At 49.4% G+C, this 19,284-nt stretch overlaps 1 protein-coding gene across 1 annotated transcript in view; it reads left to right on the top strand.

Annotated features, from left to right (window-relative positions):
* LOC142768648 (uncharacterized) overlaps positions 1-18,873 on the top strand; it is a 149,976-nt gene extending 131,103 nt beyond the window's left edge. Inside the window, exon 5 of the mRNA XM_075870660.1 lies at positions 18,641-18,873. Within this exon, the coding sequence (XP_075726775.1) occupies positions 18,641-18,846 (206 nt within the window). The 3' untranslated portion in view covers positions 18,847-18,873. The remainder of the gene's footprint in view (positions 1-18,640) is intronic.
* The last annotated feature ends 411 nt before the right edge of the window (positions 18,874-19,284 follow it).

The following is a 19,284-nucleotide window of genomic DNA, read 5'->3' as shown; positions in this document are numbered from 1 at the left end:
GTAACGCTCCAGCAACACTCGAGCTCATGATAGATCCTGTCTTACGTGGTCTCAAGTGGAAAACATCATGTTATTTAGATTAGATAGTAATTTATTCGTCTACTTTTCCTCGGCACCTTAAGCGTTTGGACTGTTCTAACGTGCATTTAGAACGCTGGCCTTCAGCTCAATACAAAGAAGTTCCACTTCGCCACTTCAAGCTAGAGAACGATGTGTTGCAGTGGTATACTTACAATGCGGATGGGCATCGGTCGAATCAATTCCTGGCACTGTAAATGCCTTAAATCCTGGTAATTTTACGGAACTACTAGCCTCCTGTAAGGCTATTATGTCGGGCTTACTATCCAGATTTTGCACGTGCAACTGCAGGTTCCCCCGCTTTTGACGAAAGCCCCTGCAGTTCAACTCTCAAGCCTCAATTTCCTGGCGAGGCGCCATGATGAGGCACCAGGTTGACAATGGCACTTGGCCACCCACGGGAGGCAGTCTTGCCTCCAATAGAGTATGAAGCTGCTGAAACATGCCCATGACCTGGGTTTGGGAATCCCTAAATTCAGTTGAGAGCATGCCGAGACGCTCCTCTATTGTGTCTAATCTGGCTTCGATCTTTTCGACTCGAGCCTCCAACCTATCCTGTCTTTTCCCTTGTTTGCCTACTTTATCCGCAAGTGTTGTTACATCCCACTTAAGACTAATGACCTTAAAAACAGGCTGTGGCATGTCTACTGGTGACGTTTCGGCTAATCGTTTTGCGTTAGCTACCTCATCCCCCAGCAGTGGTCTCTTCACTGTCCCCCGATTCTCCACTTCCATAGCTGCACACTCCTGTACGCGAGCAGACGCCTCTTGCGTCGATTTCTGTAGGCCTTGCACTGCTGGTGCCTGTGTCCCTTGTCGTTGATCGTTTTTAAGTGCGCGTTCAATCTCTACAATTCTATTTTCCATTCTTTTAATCGAATCTCCCTGCCGCTAGACCAGCGTTTCTAACCTCCTCTCTCACGCGGTTTCGTTCTGGGAGGCCGTGCCTGACAAGCTCACCTTTTTGTTGGTGTCGCATGCGTAGCTGTTGTGACTGGATACTCGTCCGCCATCTTGGCCGCTCCCGCGCCTTGGCAATAGTGGGAAGGAACTGGACCGGTCCCTACTTTTGCTTGTGCCTTCTTTACCCCTCGATGACCGCTCCGTGGCCCTCGTGGACCGCTCATCGTTACCAGCTTCGCTTCTCTTTCGATTCTCTACTGCCGGCATGTCGGTGGCTTGCGAGCCAGGCGAAACTTGTAGTTTAGGCTCCCTGTGTGATGCGCTCCATGGCACACGATGCAGTACGGCATCCGCGTGAATGGCTCTCCATATGGCCGGGCAGGATGGTTCTTCCCGCAACGGTGACATAGCTTACTCTTTGGATGATAGCAAACGTCCGCTCGATGTCCAACTCGTGTGCAGTTGTAGCAGGTCTTGACTAAATTTCTATACGGAATCACAACGTACAGACAGTTCCAGTAAGTAATTTTCCGGGTATGCGTTTCCCCGCGAACGTAATCTGAACCGCCTTTGACTTTCCCCGAGGTCTTGCGTCCAGAATATCTATGCCTTCATTTTCTTCAGGATTCCCACTCGAATTTCTTCCACTGGGCAACCGTACGTCATAAGCATTGTGAATCACTTCCCGCATGGAGTTCTCCAATGGCACCACGAACGCCGAAACCAGCAGGTCGCGATCACCCAGCATACGCGTCTTCTCAGTCGCATATGCCCTACTGCGATATATACACGGTGTGCTCAACGTCAACGTGTTGTTTGTGCCATTAACCCGCACAATGTCTTCTTCCGCGGCAATCGCATTCGTTAGACGCACTGCTGCTCTCTGTGCACATCCGAGTTCTCTCACTGTCACGACACTCAAGTCCCAGTTCTGGGGCCTGTACACAACCTTGAAATCCGTGGCTGGCAACTTGAGAAACGGTCCGCGTTTCTTCCACACCGGCGCTTTCTCCGGCTTGACTTGCTGCGCTCCGTGCGTCTTGCGCTCGTCGCTGCTGGCCTGCGTCTCGCAAAACTTACTCTTGGCGTTGTCGCCATACAGAGTCTTCTTAAATCGGTCCTGTGCCTTCCGCCCTGGAGCCCACTCTCACGCTTCAAATTCTTCGTGCATTATTGTGTCCCTTCGACGTAGTATTCCATCTTCAGCCTTAGAAGGCCCACGGTCACCAGGCGCAAGCCAGACGCCCGGCGACGCGGCCCAGGCTTGGCCTAGGAGATAGGCCTAGCCATGCCACCGCGGGGTTGATAGGGAAATCTCAGAAACTCCGAAAATGGGGACAAACTTGCCTATACGAGTGGTGTCCGTAGGTACAGGGCAACCTCCTGCAGACGAGCCCACTGACATAAAGTCCAGAACAAAGCGCGTCCGCCGATAGTCGGTCACCGGGCTGGAGCTCATGCGAAGCGCGTCCGCACAGCGTCTCACCCGAGCCGCGTCTCGCCTCCGGTGTGGCTTGTTTTCTCAATCACTGCGCACGTGTTCCCGCCGTGAATACAACATCAGCGACAATTCTACTTCTTCATAACATCATGATGGCCTGCGTGACCGACCCCGAGCCTGCGTACGTCGTGCCACTTCAAGACGTCTACTCCAACGACCACCCTAGTGGTGAGCCTGATTTTTATTCCGCCTTTACCGCAGTCATGACCAACGGCTTGAGACCTTCACACATGCAACAGCTGCTTGCTTTGTTGAGAAAACACACACGCAAGTTTCGATGTTTACTCCTTGACATCAGGCCGCACTACTAATGCAACACATCGAATCCACACAGTCGGCACATCTGTTGTACGCCGCCGGCCCTACCTCGTGTCTGCTGCTGAGAAAAAAATTATCGAATAAAACGTAGCTGACATGCTCCAACGAGAGGTAATTTGCCCCACCGCTAGCCCTTGGTCGTCGCTTGTGTTCCTGCTTCGTAAGCAGAACGGCTCCGTGCGTTTTTTGCGTCCATTACCACGCGCTCAACAAAATCACTCGCAAGGATGTGTACCCCATGCCACGCATCGATGACCCTTGATTCCCTGCAAGGCGTGGAGTAGTTTTGAAGATTCGACTTGCGTTCAAGAGACTGGAAAATTTCTATGCATGAAGAAGATAAAGAGAAAACGGTATTCGCCACCCCTGACGGGCTCTAAGAATTTAATATTACGCCTTTCGGGCTGTGTAACGCTCCCGCAACTCTTTAGTGCCTGAGTTACTGCGCTGCGCAGCCTAAAATGGAAGACCTGCTTGTGCTACTTTGATGAAATCGTTATTTTTTCGTCAACCTTCTTTCAGCACCTGCGACGATTGGGTGAGCATTTGATGTGCCTTGCCGCCACCGGTCTCCAACTCAACACTCAAAAAGGTCGTTTCGCAACAAAAGCTATCAAGGTCATGGGCCACGTCGTGAGCGAATTCAGAATTTGGTCGTATCTGGACAAAACTTTTGCGGTCCTTCGGTTTCGATACCCCGAAAGGCCGAAGGAGTTCCGAAGTTTCTTTGGTCTCGCCTCGTATTTTCGCCGTTTTATACGGAACTTCATACTAATAGCGGCTCTACTGCACCATCTGTTCGCTTTCTAAGTGCCCTTTTTGTGGTATCAGAAATTTCGAATGGCATTCGACCTGTTAAAGTGTGCCCTCTCGTCCGAACTTGTACTCTGCCACTTCAATGAGGCGACACTCACTATTCTCTATACGGACGCGAGCGGCCGCGGTATAGGTGCCGTTCCGCTTCAACGCGACGCCTCTTCACAAAAGAGAGAGTATGCATATATCAGTCGAGTACTAACCAAGTCCAAAAAAACTATACCATGACAAAGTAAGAGTGCTTGGCTGTGGTCTTGTAAATGCGAAAGGTTCACTTCTGCTCCACGACAGTCATTCAATAATTTTTACGGACCATGCACCACGCCTTATGCGGGCTTTCCTCGCCGAAGAACTCGTCTGGACGTTTGGGTGAGTGGATTCTACATCTACAGGAGTATGAGTTCGACAAATTTTACATGTCTGGTAGAAAAAATCGAGTCGCCGACCCCCTTTCACGCTGCCCGCTTCCAACTATCCAACTCAGCATAGGTCTGAGATCGGCCGCCACTTCTACCTCACCTCACGGAACCAGCTATTCTTGGCCGACAAGCACACATTTCACTCCTGCGAGTTGTCTGATCCTTACAGCAGGCGTATTATAGACCACGTATCAATAGCTTCCTATCAACCTAATGTGCGGCTTCGTCGTCTACTCTTGCAATAGAGCTGCAGGATGGTGTTCTGTACCATCACATATACCATCCTGATGGCCAACGCTGGTTCTCATGCTACCACGCTCCCTTCGTGTTCACGTGATGAAAACCTTTCACGACGACTTGACTGCTAAGTATCTTGGTTTAAAAAAACTCGTGACCACATTCGAAGTCGATTCTACTGGCCTGGTATTTGCTACAAGCATAGCGCGCGCTACGTTCCTTCCTGTTTTACATGCCAGCGTGGTAAAGTCCAGACATCTGCGCCTGTCAAGCCTCTTCAGCCGATTCCGTGTCCCACAACAGCATTTTAGGTTTTAGGGGTTGACCTTTACGGCCCCCTTCCCCTCACATATACTGGCAAACGAGGGATAGTGAGCACCATAGATCACCTGATACGCTACGCAGATACAACTTTTTTTGAACTGCCTCAGTTTTGGAAGTTGCCGACTTCGTTCTTCATGCCATCATTTTGTGCCTTGTGGCTCCTCGTACATTGCTGAGTAACTGTGGAAGGGTGTTTCTCTCACGTGTGCTAAATGAACTATTGCGCCCGTATAGAACAACACATAAGAGAGCTTCAAGCTACCACCCTCAAACCAACGGCCCCACCGAGATATTACCCCGTACTCATGCTGATATGATAGCCGTCTACATCTGTCCAGACCAGAAAAATTTGGATACACTTCTCCCATTCCTCATTTTCGCCTAAAACACGGCCGTTCAGCACCCCACCAGGTATTCGCCGTTCTATCTAGTCTGAGGGCATTCACCCACTTTCCTACTCAACGTTTCCTTTTTCAACACCGACGTCAACTCGTCTCCGTATTCCAGCGAGAAATACATTTCACGACTAGCCTGGTGCTGTGATCGTGCTCGCATAAATACGGAAGCGAGACAGCAAGATTGAAAAGTCACTTGTGATGCATCTCATCGCATTGTGTTCTTCTGACCTGGGGACGAGGTGCTCCGGTTCACACGCGTTCGTACACCTGGTCTGTTCGACATGTTTCAACCACACTTCATCGAGCCTTACATAGTTATCGAGCAGACTTCGCTTGTTCATCATCATGTGACATATAAAGCATATGCATGTATAAAGCGCAAAAAAATTGTAGATCCCACTTACAATGGGAATCGATGATATGAGAAGCACGAATAGGGAAGGTTGAAATCTCACTATAAAATCAGCACAAGTTTATGAGATGGACGTAAATTGTGCCGTACATGACTTCTATATCAAGGTTATCATGTTTAGACGTGTCATTTAACTTCGTCGTCTATTCACGTCACGTGATTCCAAATTTGGTATATGTGGAGCTAGCGAAACGGCCGCGAGCGCGCTATGAGCGTACCTTGTGGTCATCTCTTATATGACACGCATATCATGATTATTATGTTTGGACGTGTCATTAACCATCGGAGTCTATCAAGTCACGTGGTAGCAAACTCAGTATTTGTGGAGCTAGCCAAATGGCCACGAGCACGCTATGAGCGTAGCATGTGCAACGAGCAAGGTTGCGTAAACACAGGTTATTATTCCACACAGGTTAGCCGCAACAAGCTGGTACAGGCAGGAACCCGGCAAGCACGAGCCACACACCGACGTCAACGTCTTCTTTCACGCTGGCACAGAGCTGGCGCCACTATGCTTCGGTACAATTACTCCCCGCGCAGAAAGGAGCCAACCTGGCGACCTAGGGAAAGGACACGACAAGGGGGTTATAGCACGGTTTGAGGCGTGATACGTGTACTGTTTCACGCCCATGGCAGCGTTGGTCCGAGGGTGGATCAATCGGCTCAACTTCATAGTTGACAGGAGATGTTTGCCGCACCACACGGTAGGGGCCATGGTATTTCGACGAAAGCTTCGGGGAAAGACCGGGAGGGGTAGACGGGACCCAGAGCCAAACCAGCATTCCTGGGTTATAGTGTACAGTAGACGCAGAGGAATCGTGGTCAGTTTTCTGGCGCCATTGGTCTTGTGCGGTAAATGAGCGAGCGAGTTGACGACACTCTTCGGCATAAGCAGCTGCTTCGGAAACAGGCGTCGCTTCGGAAACATCAGGCCTCTAAGGGAGAATGGTGTCCATGGAGCATGATGGCTCACGTCCGTACAGAAGGAAGAAAGGAGAAAAAGCCAGTGGTTGTTTGTGGCGCAGAGTTGTACGCGTACGTGACAAAAGGGAGCACTTGGTCCCAATTAGTGTGGTCGTCAGAGGCGTACATGGCAAGCATATCTCCAAGGGTACGGTTAAAGCGTTCTGTCATGCCATTGGTTTGGGGATGGTATGCCGAGGATTTCCTATGGACGGTGCGACATGCCTTGAGTAGCTCGTCGACGGCGTTCGAGAGAAACACGCGTCCACGGTCACTGAGTAATTCACGAGGTGCACCGTGTCGCAAAATGAGATGGTGAAGAAGAAAGGACGCAACGTCTTTCGCAGTGGTAGCAGGCAGCGCAGATGTTTCAGCGTAGCGTGTTAAATGATCCACGGCGACGATAATTCACCGGTCGCCTCGAAGAGAGTTGGGTAGAGGACCATTAATATCAATTCCGACGCGGTCTAATGGTCTCGCTGGGCAGGTTAAGGGCTGCAAAGGGCCAGCGGTGCTGTGAGAAGGCGTCTTGCGTCGTTGACACGTGGTGCATGACCGAACGTACTGGCGAACGTGCCGATACATGCCGCGCCAGTAGTATCTTAGACGAAGGCGAGAGTAAATCTTAAATACTCCAGCGTGGCCACACTGGGGGTTATCGTGAAAGGCAGCGCAGATGTCCGAACGCAAATGACGAGGGATGACAAGGAGCCACCTACGGCCATCCGTCACGTAATTGCGGCGATACAACAAGCCTTCACGGACAGCAAAGTGTCTTGCTTGACGAGAGAGGGAGCGTGAAGTCGTTTCTGACGAACTGTGAGAGAGGACGTCGAGCAAAGAATTGATCCAGGGATCCTTGCGCTGTTCGGATGGCATGTCAGTGATGCTCAACGATGACGAATCGCAAATGGCAGTTGATAAGCAGGCAAGGTCAGGAGGCAGTGGAGAACGGGATGGTGCATCGGCGTCTGAGTGTCTGCGTCCTGAGCGATAAACAACACGGATATCGTATTCCTGAAGGCGTAAAGCCCAACGAGCGAGGCGGCCAGTAGGATCTTTCATGGACGCTAACCAGCATAAGGCATGGTGATCTGTGACAACATCAAACTGGCGTCCGTAAAGGTAGGTGCGAAATTTTCCTATAGCCCAAATGATAGCCAAGCACTCCTTTTCCGTGACGGAATAGTTGGACTCTGCCTTCGTTAGTGTACGGCTGGCATAGGCGACAACGTACTCGTCGCAGCCATCCTTGCGTTGAGCGAGAATGGCACCGAGGCCGACACCGCTTGCATCCGTGTGAATTTCAGTGGGTGCATTGGGATCGGAGTGGCGGAGAACTGGCGGAGAGATGAGTAGCCGGCGTAGCGCCGTGAATGCCTCATCGCAGTGGAATTTCCAGCCAGAGAGGTCCGTGCTACGGGAGAGAAGCTGAGTCAGAGGGGCAATTATAGAGGCAAAATTGCGAATGAAACGCCGAAAATAGGAACACAAGCCTATGAAACTACGAAGCTCCTTTAGGGTAGTAGGCTTGGGGTACTCGGCAACGGCACGCAGTTTGGCAGGATCTGGCGATATTCCTTCTTTTGAAACGACGTGGCCGAGAATTGTGAGTTTGCGGGCGCCAAAACGACATTTCTTGAAGTTAAGTTGCAACCCGGCTTCCGTAAGGCACTGGAGAACTTGTTCCAGACGGGAAAGATGAGTTTCGAAATTCGCCGAGAATACAACTATGTCGTCTAAATAGCAAAGACAGATGTGCCATTTAAGTCCCCTGAGGACACTGTCCATCATTCTTTCAAAAGTCGCAGGCGCATTGCAAAGACCGAAGGGCATTACATTAAATTCATATAAGCCGTCAGGGGTCACAAACGCCGTTTTTGGACGGTCTGGTTCAGCCATTGGTACTTGCCAATATCCAGAGCGCAGATCCAGTGAAGAGAAAAACTCCGCACCTTGAAGGCAATCCAAGGCGTCATCAATGCGTGGCAGGGATAAACATCCTTGCGTGTGATGTTGTTTAGTCGACGATAATCCACGCAAAACCTGATGGAGCCATCCTTTTTTCGCACGAGGACCACTGGCGAAGCCCAAGGACTGTGTGAGTGCTGAATAACACCACGTTGCAGCATCTCGTCGACGTGTTGAGTGATGACGTCACGCTCGGCCTGCGAGACGCGGTAGGGGCGCTGACGAAGTGGAGTATGATGACCGGTGTCGATATGGTGAGCGACAACTGACGTGTGTCCCAAGGAAGGTTGTCCGTGGTCGAAGGAGGCGCGGAAACGGTCAAGTAGTTGAATGAGCTGATTGCGCTGGTCTTGCGTAAGGCCGGTGCCTACGCTGCGCAACAGAACGTCTTCGTCAGGTAGTGAGGGCGCGGTGCCAGCTGTGACAGCATCCACGGACATCGGTGTCGTATCAGAACGGGCATCGAAAAGAAAGATGTCATCATAAGTGTCAAGACTCCCAATGCATTCGCCATGCAATAAGGTAGCGGGACAAGGGAACGGATTGCACACGTACACGGCACTGGAGCCATCGGCAAGTGTTATGACGGCAAACGGGACGACAAGGTTCCGGCGACGAGCGCATTCTTGTGACGGCATAAATAGGGCAGTTGAATCGGAAACGGAGTTGCACAAAAGAGATACCGCGGTGACCGAAAAGGCAGAAATGACGATGTCAGCGGCGACGATCACCTTTTTGGGTGAGCGAGGGAGATCTATGAATGTCGTGCTGAATGGAAACAAAACGAGTTGAGCACGAGCGCAGTCGACAACCGCATGATTAGCGGAAAGAAAGTTCCACCGCAGGATGATTTCATGAGACGCATGCGGAAGGACGACAAATTCAACGATGTAAAGCACTCCTTGAATCACAACACGAGCAGTGCATGTGGCAGAAGGTTGGACGTGTTGCGAACTCGCCGTGCGTAAAGAAATTTCAACCAGTGGAGTCGTCACTTTGTTCAGTTTGCGGCATAACACTTCACTGATTATACAAATAGTGGCACCTGTGTCGACAAGAGCGGTTGTGGCGAAACCGTCCACAAACACGGCAATCTCGTTAGGGGGCGATAGATGAGGCCTTGGAAATTTCGTCGGTGGCGCAGCTCTTGCCTCAGGAACTGCGACTGTTAGTTTTCCTCCTGGGCGTGGTTGGAACGGCGAAGCATGGGGGAAGGAGACCGAAGACGGGGTGAAGGAGATCGACGTCGGCTGAAATCTGGTCGACGTGAGCGGGGGTCATGTGAATCAGGTGTCACATTCGATTCTGATGGCCGAGGTCTGTTACCGGAATGCTGCACATCATTAAAATAGAATCCACGGCGACGACAGTAGCGCGCGACATGTCCTGGAATACCACAGTTGTAGCAGACGGGCCGGTTATCCGGAGTACGCCAAGAGTTGACAGGTGCTCGATGTGGTGGAATGGGCCGATTTACCGGATAAACTGAAACTGGTGACCTGTAGTAGTTGGTGGCTGGACTGTATGAAGGGAGCGGCGGTTGGGCAGAAGGTCGGCGGACGGCTTCTGCATAAGTCAGCGGTGCAGCCACTGATATTGGGGATGTGGGCGAAGGGAGAGCCTTGGCAACTTGCGTCTGAATAGCACGGCGAAGTGAGTGGTCCAGTGTTGTGGGGGTCTCGTTGATGGTGGCGACAAGAGAGAGCTGTCGAGCAACTTACTCCCGGATGTACTGTTGAATTTGAGGCATTAACACGCTGTAGTCGGAGCCACTGCTTTTGCACTCCAAGGCCGAAATATCAGCTGTCTGCGTATTAGCGCGACGTGTAGAAACTCGTTGCTTGCGCAGCTCATCGAAACTTTGACATAACTGAATCAAGACCGTGACGGTCTGTGGGTCTTTGGCCACAAGCATATGAAAAGCGTCGTCATCAATGCCTTTCATTATGTTCTCTATTCTGTCAGCCTCCGTCATCCTGGCATCACCTCGCCTACAGAGGCTGATCACATCCTCAATGTAGCTCGTGAAGCTCTCACCATTTCGCTGAAATCGTCCCCGCAGTCCCAGTTCAGCGCGAAGCTTACGCATGGCTGGACGCCCGAAAAACGAGGTGACGGCCTCTTTGAAAACCGACCAGGTGGGGATGTCGGCTTGGTGGTAGGTGAACCATAAGTTGGCCAAATCCGTCAAGTAGAAGATGACGTGAATCAGCTTCGCAGGGTCATCCCACTTGTTAATCGCGCTGGCATGCTCGTACTCTGCCAGCCAGTCCTCGACATCTTGATCTTCAGTGCCGTTGTATACTGGTGGGTCACGCAGACGAAGTACACCAGAACACATGACGGGTGGCAGCGTGGAAGAGCCTTGTGGGAGATCGACGCGCTCGGTCATCGTGGACTGAGATGGTAGCTTACGGCTGCGGAGCTCCAGGACGTTACCCAGCACGTTTCCACCAAATGCAACGAGCAAGTTTGCGTAAACACAGGTTATTATTCCACACAGGTTAGCCGCAACAAGCTGGTACAGGCAGGAACCCGGCAAGCACGAGCCACACACCGACGTCAACGTCTTCTTTCACGCTGGCACAGAGCTGGCGCCACTATGCTTCGGTACACATGTATTAATATTTTACATGACAAGCATGTCAAGATTATCTTGTTTGGACGGGTCATTTACCTTCATCGTTCATTCACGTCACGTATTACCAAATTTGGTATATGTGAAGCTAGCGATACGGCCAAGAGCGCATTATGAGCGTAGTATGTTGTCATGTTCTTACATGACACGCGTGTCATGATTACCATGTTTGTTCCCGTCATATACCTTCGTTATCCATTGACATCGCTTAACACCAAATTTGGTATGTGTGAACCTAGCGAAACGGCGGCGAGCGCAATATGAGCGTAGTATTTAGTCATGTTTTACGTGACAAGCATGGTATAACTATTAAGTTTAGGCGGGTCATACTTCAAGTATTACAAAATTTCGTATATGTGAAGCTAGTGAAACGACCGTGAGCGCACTATGATTGTGGCTGATGGTGACTGCTGCACGGGGTCACAGAGGATCCTAGGGCCATCGCCGTGGAGCGTAACAAGACCCGTCTGATCTCGAATGCACTGGCTGCTTCTGAGTCGCTCAAAGTAGGCATGCTGCCTGGCTCGTCGACGAAGCGGTACCATGGACGTTGGGTCGGTAGGTGAAATCTCATCTTGAGGCTTAGGTGTACTCCTGTAGGGCGTCGAATCCGCTTCAAATTTGGCAATGGCGAAGTCGGTAGCACATGGATGCACCCTTGGTTGCCATCTACTTGTGCATGCCGTATGGGTGTCACTGTCTGCTACTATAGAAGGGCTGTCACTGTGCCCAGGCATTGGTGAACGTGGTAGTTTGGCGGCTTCCCTCACAGTGACCCGGTGTCGCCTTCCCGGCGACCTTTTGACTTCTTCGGCGTCATTTCCTCGATATGCGCAAATCGACTGGAATGGCTCGTCTTGTTGTTCATCCTGCTCAAAGTGTCCAGTGATAGGGCTCCTCTGATGTTTCTAAGGACAACATCATAGAGTCACGCAGGCAGTGCGCATAAACTTGTCCCTTGAAAATAGGTGTATCGAGGTAGACCACAGCTTCTGGTAGGTAGTGTACCGTGCGGTCCAGGAACAATACTGGCCGCTACGTTGCGGTGAGGTTTTCTTTACGCACTAATGACTGTCGCACCACTAGTGTATCGCAGCCTGTGTCACGGAGTACATGCACTGGTCGGTTCTCTATGAGCCCTTCTACAACGCGCATGTCAGCTTATTCAATGGTCCTAGATGGTTGACACGATGTGGCATTGACGATGGGTAACGTTTCGCCATCTTGCGGAACAACGTAGCCATTCTTATACTTCTCAGGTTGAAACTTCCCAATTATCTTACAGCATACTTGATGCTTGGTTTTTGCCAATATGCTTGCTGGGGCATCTGTTAGTGTTGTGACCACTTGCATGGCATACTTCGCATCGGCTGGAAGTATTTCCTTTCGTGCGGGAGAAGCAGCTGGCTGCGCGATGGCCTGCCCTGTCACACAGGAAACAGCGACTTGCAGGCTTCTCCGTCCTCTTCGCGGACACCGGCTTAGACACCGAAGGTCCGGATCCTTGGGAATGCGTTCTCTTTCTAAGTTTGTAAGCACCTGCGCTCCCATAAGTTATCGGCAGTCTCGCCCAGCGAACTCAAGATTTTTCAACTTCTTTCCTTGAGAAAAATTTCTGAGTGCTAGAGAGCAACCCTTCACCAATTGCTGACTTATCATCAGGGCTAGCAAGCTAGCAAGGCTTGTCTCTGTTTTTCCCGTTTTAAGCCAACAGTCAAAGTAGCCGGAGAGTCGTGCAGCATACTGCAGACCAGCCTCGTTTTCTCCTGGCTTCGCTTTACGAAATTTTTTGTGGTAGCCTTCTGCAGCATAGCGCAACCTCTGAAGAAGCGCCGCTTTCAGTTGATCATAATTCAGCGCAGCTGTTGGATCTAACCGGCTATGACTGTTAGTGCTTCTCCTGCCATGCAAAGGCTAAGCGAAAGAGCCCACTTCTCACGCGGCCACCCTTGACACGTTGCGACCCGTTTAAATCGCTGCAGGAACGCGTCGAGGTCGTCCCGAGCTTTATTCAAGGTGGAACCAAATTATGAGAACTGCAGATTTCTGTTATTCTTCTGGCGCTCATGACCGATCTTCCTTGTTCCTCAGCCACTATTGGCTGTACCCTGCTTGCGCTCTCCTGAAGTCGAAGCTTCAGCTCGAGGATCTTCAGCTCTAGCTCCTGCACCTTCTGCTGCTGGTCTAACAGCTTCTGCTGCCACTTAGCATCTTCTTTCGCGATCTCCCGCTCCTTAGCACGCTCATCTAGAGCTTCAGTGCACTCTCGCTCAACCCACTCTCTGAGCTTCTTGTTCTCCAACCCTATAGCTGTTGGCCAAGTGCAATAAATTTGTCCCTGTTCATGACAAAAGCTCTAAGTAATGTCTTTGAATTATAGTAAGCCAATCTTGCAGGCTCGCCAATTGTGGTGGTTTTTTTGGCCCTCAGACGCAAAAACCCAAGACAAGGACAAGAAAAACATTTATCGACTTCACACACAAAACACTGTGGCTATCTGTACAACACACTGGTTCTATTACTTAGTCCAACAGTCCTTATGTCTACGCACACGAGAGTAACCCATGCGTCCTCACTACTCGGAAGTCTAATTCCGTCGGGTGCCACTCACACTCCCGCTGACGACGATGGCGTCGACGACGCTACCTCGCCAGAAAGGAGAATGGGGTGTGTGTTTTTTATATAGCAAGTTCTGAGAGCTATAGGGCTGTTTCCTGAAGTTAACCGCTGTTTTGTGGAACAGGAAAAACGTGGTCGTGACTCGGCTTTGTATAAAATACCGCTAAAACAGTTCGTTTTTCCCACCTGGTAGACCCACCGCATTGGCGCAGTGAGAATATTTAGGGAGCCTGAATTTTAGAGGGGGAAAACTTCGATGTCACTGTAAACAGAATTCCATGTCTTCGCGGCGTTCCTGAACCAAATTAACCTCATCACTGCAGCCACCTCAAAGGCTTTCTAGTGCAAGGCTAGAGATTATGCTGTATTCTTTGACATTACCCATAACGACAGGGAAGGCAGATCAAATAACTGGGTAGCTCACGTTGTTCTTTGTGAACCGCATAACTCCGCTAGCCTGCTTTTCATACATTAAATATTGCTTTTGTCCGTAATATAATTTCCTGCAGCAAGTTTAGTTCCTGTGAATCAATCTGTACAACGGACTGCTTAAAGATCTTACAAGCTGTAAGTATTGCCAGAAAACAGCAGGGCACTCTAGCATATTACACCATCTCTCCCCCTCCTTCCACAAACCTGTGTACTAGGCTAGAAGAAAAGCAAAGGGAAGCAGCAAGAAACAAACCAAGTTATCACAGGTCATTTGTCATTGAAAGCAGCATCGAACCATCTGGCCCTAATTTCTTCAAACCATCCTCCCTGCTTTGCCGGAAGCTGGTGTCCTCCCAGTGGGCCTACAATAAAGCAATAAGGTTTACATGGCGCCTACCACATATACGGAGTACATATACACTTTTTCCACAAGCACTAAATAAAAACTTAGTTCACGACATCAAATCAGCTTTGTGGTTGGTCATAAAACGAAAGGACGACAAAAATAACAATGCAGCACATAGGACAGATTTGAGTTATTTATGGGCCAATAACCAACTTGCTTAGTGCAGATATACTGCACCGTTCAGACCCAACAGACAGACAGAAGTACGGACGGACACGAGCAGTAAATCTAACGCATTCAATGTTATCAAATAGAAATCATTTTTGCAATTATTAAGCGAGTTTCAGTGTGGTTGCGCATGTCACGCACACAAATACGCACACACGCACACACACACGCACCCCCTCCCACACACATACACACACACACACGCACACACACACACACGCACACCCACACACACACACGCACCCCCTCCCACACACATACACACACACACGCACACACACACACACGCACACCCACACACACACACACACACACACACACACACACACACACACACACACGCGCGCACACACACCCACACACACGCACACCCACACACAAACGCACACACACACACCCACGCACACCCACACACACACACACACACGCACACACACACACCCACCCACACACACACACACACACACACACACACACACACACACACACACACACACACACACACACACGTACACATTGACAGCATCGGGCTTCCGGCGCGGCTTCTCTCGGGGGATTTCATTTACGACACCATTCACCGTAATCTGAAAAGATTGTTCGATGCAATCACTCTTAAAATGTCGTTCGCAAATGACAGCCTTCGGCGTCAGCCTTCTGTCTGCCCTCTTGATCCTGCTTTCATATTCTGGAAGCCGTGCTGGGTTCGTCGGTGCGGTGAACAGATACCCTTTCCTCGTTCGACCGATAACCGCTTCGACACAGAGGCACAAAACATGTCCTTTCCTTGCATTGCACTTTAGTCTTTATCATCTCAGTATGTTGCTGCTCACATCTGGCAAAATTGAACTTCACAATACGGCAGATAACAGCTGTCAAACACTTATCTTACTCGTAGCGAGGCTCCAGCAGTAAATGGACAAGAAAACTTCTTGGCACAATCAGGCACCCACTCGACTTGCAGCGCCACTTGCGGCAACTGAGCACAGTCATCACTTGTCGGACCACCCTCTCTCGTACAAAATGCGTGCACTCAGCACACTAGGTAGTATTTTCTAGACACTGTAATTTAAGTGTTGTCATGGCGGTGCCTACATCTGGCAGCAACGCCTGGCTGCTTAGTAATGGTAGAGTGTACACTGTAGTGATTGTACAGTCTACACTGTAGTAACGGCTTCGCTTGCTTTGTTTCGCTTACTTCGTGCAGCGCGTTCTTGTGAATCCTGCGTTTTCGTTGAGCTACTTCAGGCGACTTGCGGGGGATTTGTGAGCACGAATGTGAATATCTGAAGCTACGGTCATCACGAACAAGTGACACGCACGCAGCATTTATATATATTACCAGCCGCCCCGCCGTGGTGGTCTAGTGGCTAAGGTACTCGGCTGCTGACCCGCAGGTCGCGGGTTCAATTCCGGCTGTGGCGGCTGCATTTCCGATGGAGGCGGAAATGTTGTAGGCCCATGTGCTCAGATTTGTGTGCACGTTAAAGAACCCCAGGCGGTCTAAATTTCCGCAGCCCTCCACTACGGCGTCTCTCATAATCATATGGTGGTTTTGAGACGTTAAACCCCACAAATCAATCAATATATATTACCAGCCAGCGTGGCCCAAGCGTGCGTCTCCAGCTGTCTCGTCGCTTCTCGATCCGGCGTCGATTTCAATATCATTACTTAGAAGAGGATCAAACCGAAACTGATTCGCCCCGCCGCAAATTACCGCGTTTCGATATTTCATAGTGCTTTCATCGTCGCTTGTGAACGCTGATGACGGTAGCGACGACAACGGGGGTGATGAATAATAGCAGATGAAATGTCAACGGAAAGTTTCCTCACCATTTCGTGCGGCCACGCGACTAGACAGGGTGCGACCACGAGAGATGACCACTTGGCACCGCTGAAAACTGGGGGGCTTTGCACTCGTTTTGAATTGGGCTCGATACTGGTCATACTAATCAATATTACACATACTAATTCTTCTCTTTGTTGCATTATTAGTACCGAATCGTTAATAGGGGATCGATAACTATGCGTTGACGCAAAAAACGCGACATGCGTCAAGTTCATGTCACTGCTGCTTTAAAAGCGGAGCTTCTCACTGAGCTTGAGTCCACTGCTTTACTCATGGCCACTTTGGAAGCTGTCGCCATGACTCCAAGTTCCCCTAAGCAAGGCTACTCAGGTTTATCAGAGGCTAAAGCGAAGACAAGTTTTGGCGCTTCAGTACGAAAAAAGTTAATTATGGAAAACGTTTCGTTACACTCATCGGCTAACAAGAGCTTCGACAGAGCAGCTGTGATGCTATATCGTTTTCGAAGAAAAAAATTATGGAAGCAGCAAGTGCTTCGACCGTTTCATAAAAAAAAAAAAACTTTGCTCGTTCTCATCTTTAACTGCACGAAAGCATCACAGCAGAATAAAAGCACGAACACGTGATTTAATGTTACATGGCCCCTATCCGGCAGATGCGTGCTCTGCAATACTACAGCACAAGGCGCGAAAGCGTCGCACAGGCAAGCCGCCGCGCAAAGACCCTACTAGGAAAATTATCACAGCGGAAATGTTGCCAAAATTTCACTATGTTGTTACGTTGCCTCGTAATATTTTCATTCTCCCGTAAGAACATAATTGAGTAATTACTGCTGTGAGGGAAAATTTCGCCTAAGTTGTTTTTCACAGTGTGCAGCCAAGAGTGACAACTGTCGAAAGGGGGGGGGGGGGCTCAGCCTTTTCAACTTTTCTGAATGGAGGAGAGAGGCTCGCGCCCCCTTTCCCCCCTCCCCTTCCCACTGATACCTCTATGCCTTTGGAGTAAAACACTATTTGAGTGAGAGCTGGAGCACTGTGTACACTTGTGCGCCTCAGGACCATGAACAATTTCATGAGTGATGTGCGGTGTCGGGTGTGTGGATACGAAGACGAAACAATTGAAGATGTGGTTCTGCTATGCAAAGGTCAATGCCCAGCGGTTGTGAATGACACTTCTCTACAAAATGCTCCTAAATTCCAGAAGGCTAGTGGAGACGACGGTTGGAGTGGTGTAGATGAAGGAGCAGTCGCAGCGACTAAAGAACGGCTAGAAGGATGGCGAGCGGCGGCTGCAACAATACTTAAGTCCACGCGGTTCTCTCTTTTTCTTTTTTTATTTTCTTTTCTGTTGTTTCAATTGTTACTACCTTTTATTTTGCTGTAACTTGAAGGCAATATAGTATCTTGTTGTCTAGAGCGTAGTGTCCACGCCCACCCAATCCAAAGAGTTGGCCGCACTATTATCATCACCTCGTATTGGAAGGGTGAAAGTTATGGCTGAATTGTAGTTTTTGTTAAGTCACGAGGAAACAAATCTTGCTCAATTATCATTGCATTGTCATAAAATTAGAAGTTTCTTTTGTAATTGCACTTTAGTGACATCGATATCGTTGTGAACTCGTTTTATTAAGGAAACGCAGTTTTAAAATACAGCCTCAATTTGCTCTCCCAGCGTCCAGCGACAATTCTGTATGTTTTTCTGCAGTTAATATGAGAGAGTTACGTAAAAATACGTAAACGTTGGCGTAAAATTACGGTAGATGCCTAGCAAAGAAGCCTTGGACTGTCGAAGCAGTTAAGATCGCACAGTGTAAAGGAAAAAAAGGTATGCTACCGGTGGTCGCGAATACGCCGTGTGTTCATCGCCAAAGCTTGCTGCGCTTCATTCAATATGCGATGCAACTTCGACACGTTGCCGCATGATTGAGATTATGGTCTGCCAATTCAAAACGTTCTAGTGCCGAATAAACTGGTAGCGAAAGACTTCGTTTGCGAAATACTCCGCGTATGGTGACCACAATGCACGCCCCTACGTCATTTAAAAAATAACGCTGTGCAAATGTAATCGTAATACTCCTTTACACCTTCCTGGCTCATGAAAGCTTAGTATATATGGGGTCTCGGAGTGTGTGAGACCTTTAGGTGTTATTTTTCAACTTATATTTGCTGTTGTAATTGAACATTCAATGCTCACATTTAGTGGTCCATTCTTACTTGTTTTATTTCTTTTGCAGAAGCAGCTGAAGCTGCTGCGCCAGAAAAAAGAAGTGACGCGAGAATGCCTCAATGCATGCTGTGGGTGAAAAAGGATGAAGACACAGCACGAAACTGTTGCGAGGACTACTTCCAAAACAGCTGTAGCCCGGGAAGCCGAATTTACGTTGGAACCGGGGAGCAATGCAAGCCTAACGAGCAAGTTTCTCAGGCAAAGAGCAAATGAGAATAAAGGGCTGATAGAATGTGTCAAGTATTACTGAAAAAACAGTTCCTCAGCAAGTTTATAGAAAGTGTACAGTTGTCGCTTGTTCTGATGCCAAATATTTGGACACTGCAAGTGCATTTTAGCGACATAGCAATAGAGAGGTCACCTCGCTGAAACTCCGGGTTCTGTGCCATGGCTTGTTAGCGAAAAATAATCATCCAGTCCGTGACCGAAAATACAGAAAGATACAAAGAAAAAAATAATGCATATTCGGTGTGCCAAGCCTGCAGGGAAGTTTGGAGCGGGGCAGCGTTCCTTGGTTCTCCTCGGTTTTCTTTCCTCCTTTTTCCCGCTTATCACCCTTTTTCGTTTATTTCACTTTTTCGTTTTTTGTCTTTTCCTCATTTTATTTCAGTAAATCTCTTCCTCTCTGTATATTCTCTTCTCCTTACGACT

Source organism: Rhipicephalus microplus, chromosome 8 (genome assembly GCF_043290135.1).
Source record: "Rhipicephalus microplus isolate Deutch F79 chromosome 8, USDA_Rmic, whole genome shotgun sequence".
Classification (NCBI taxonomy): domain Eukaryota; kingdom Metazoa; phylum Arthropoda; class Arachnida; order Ixodida; family Ixodidae; genus Rhipicephalus; species Rhipicephalus microplus.
Note: the sequence above shows the minus strand (reverse complement) of the source record. Positions and strands in the feature narration are given on the sequence as shown.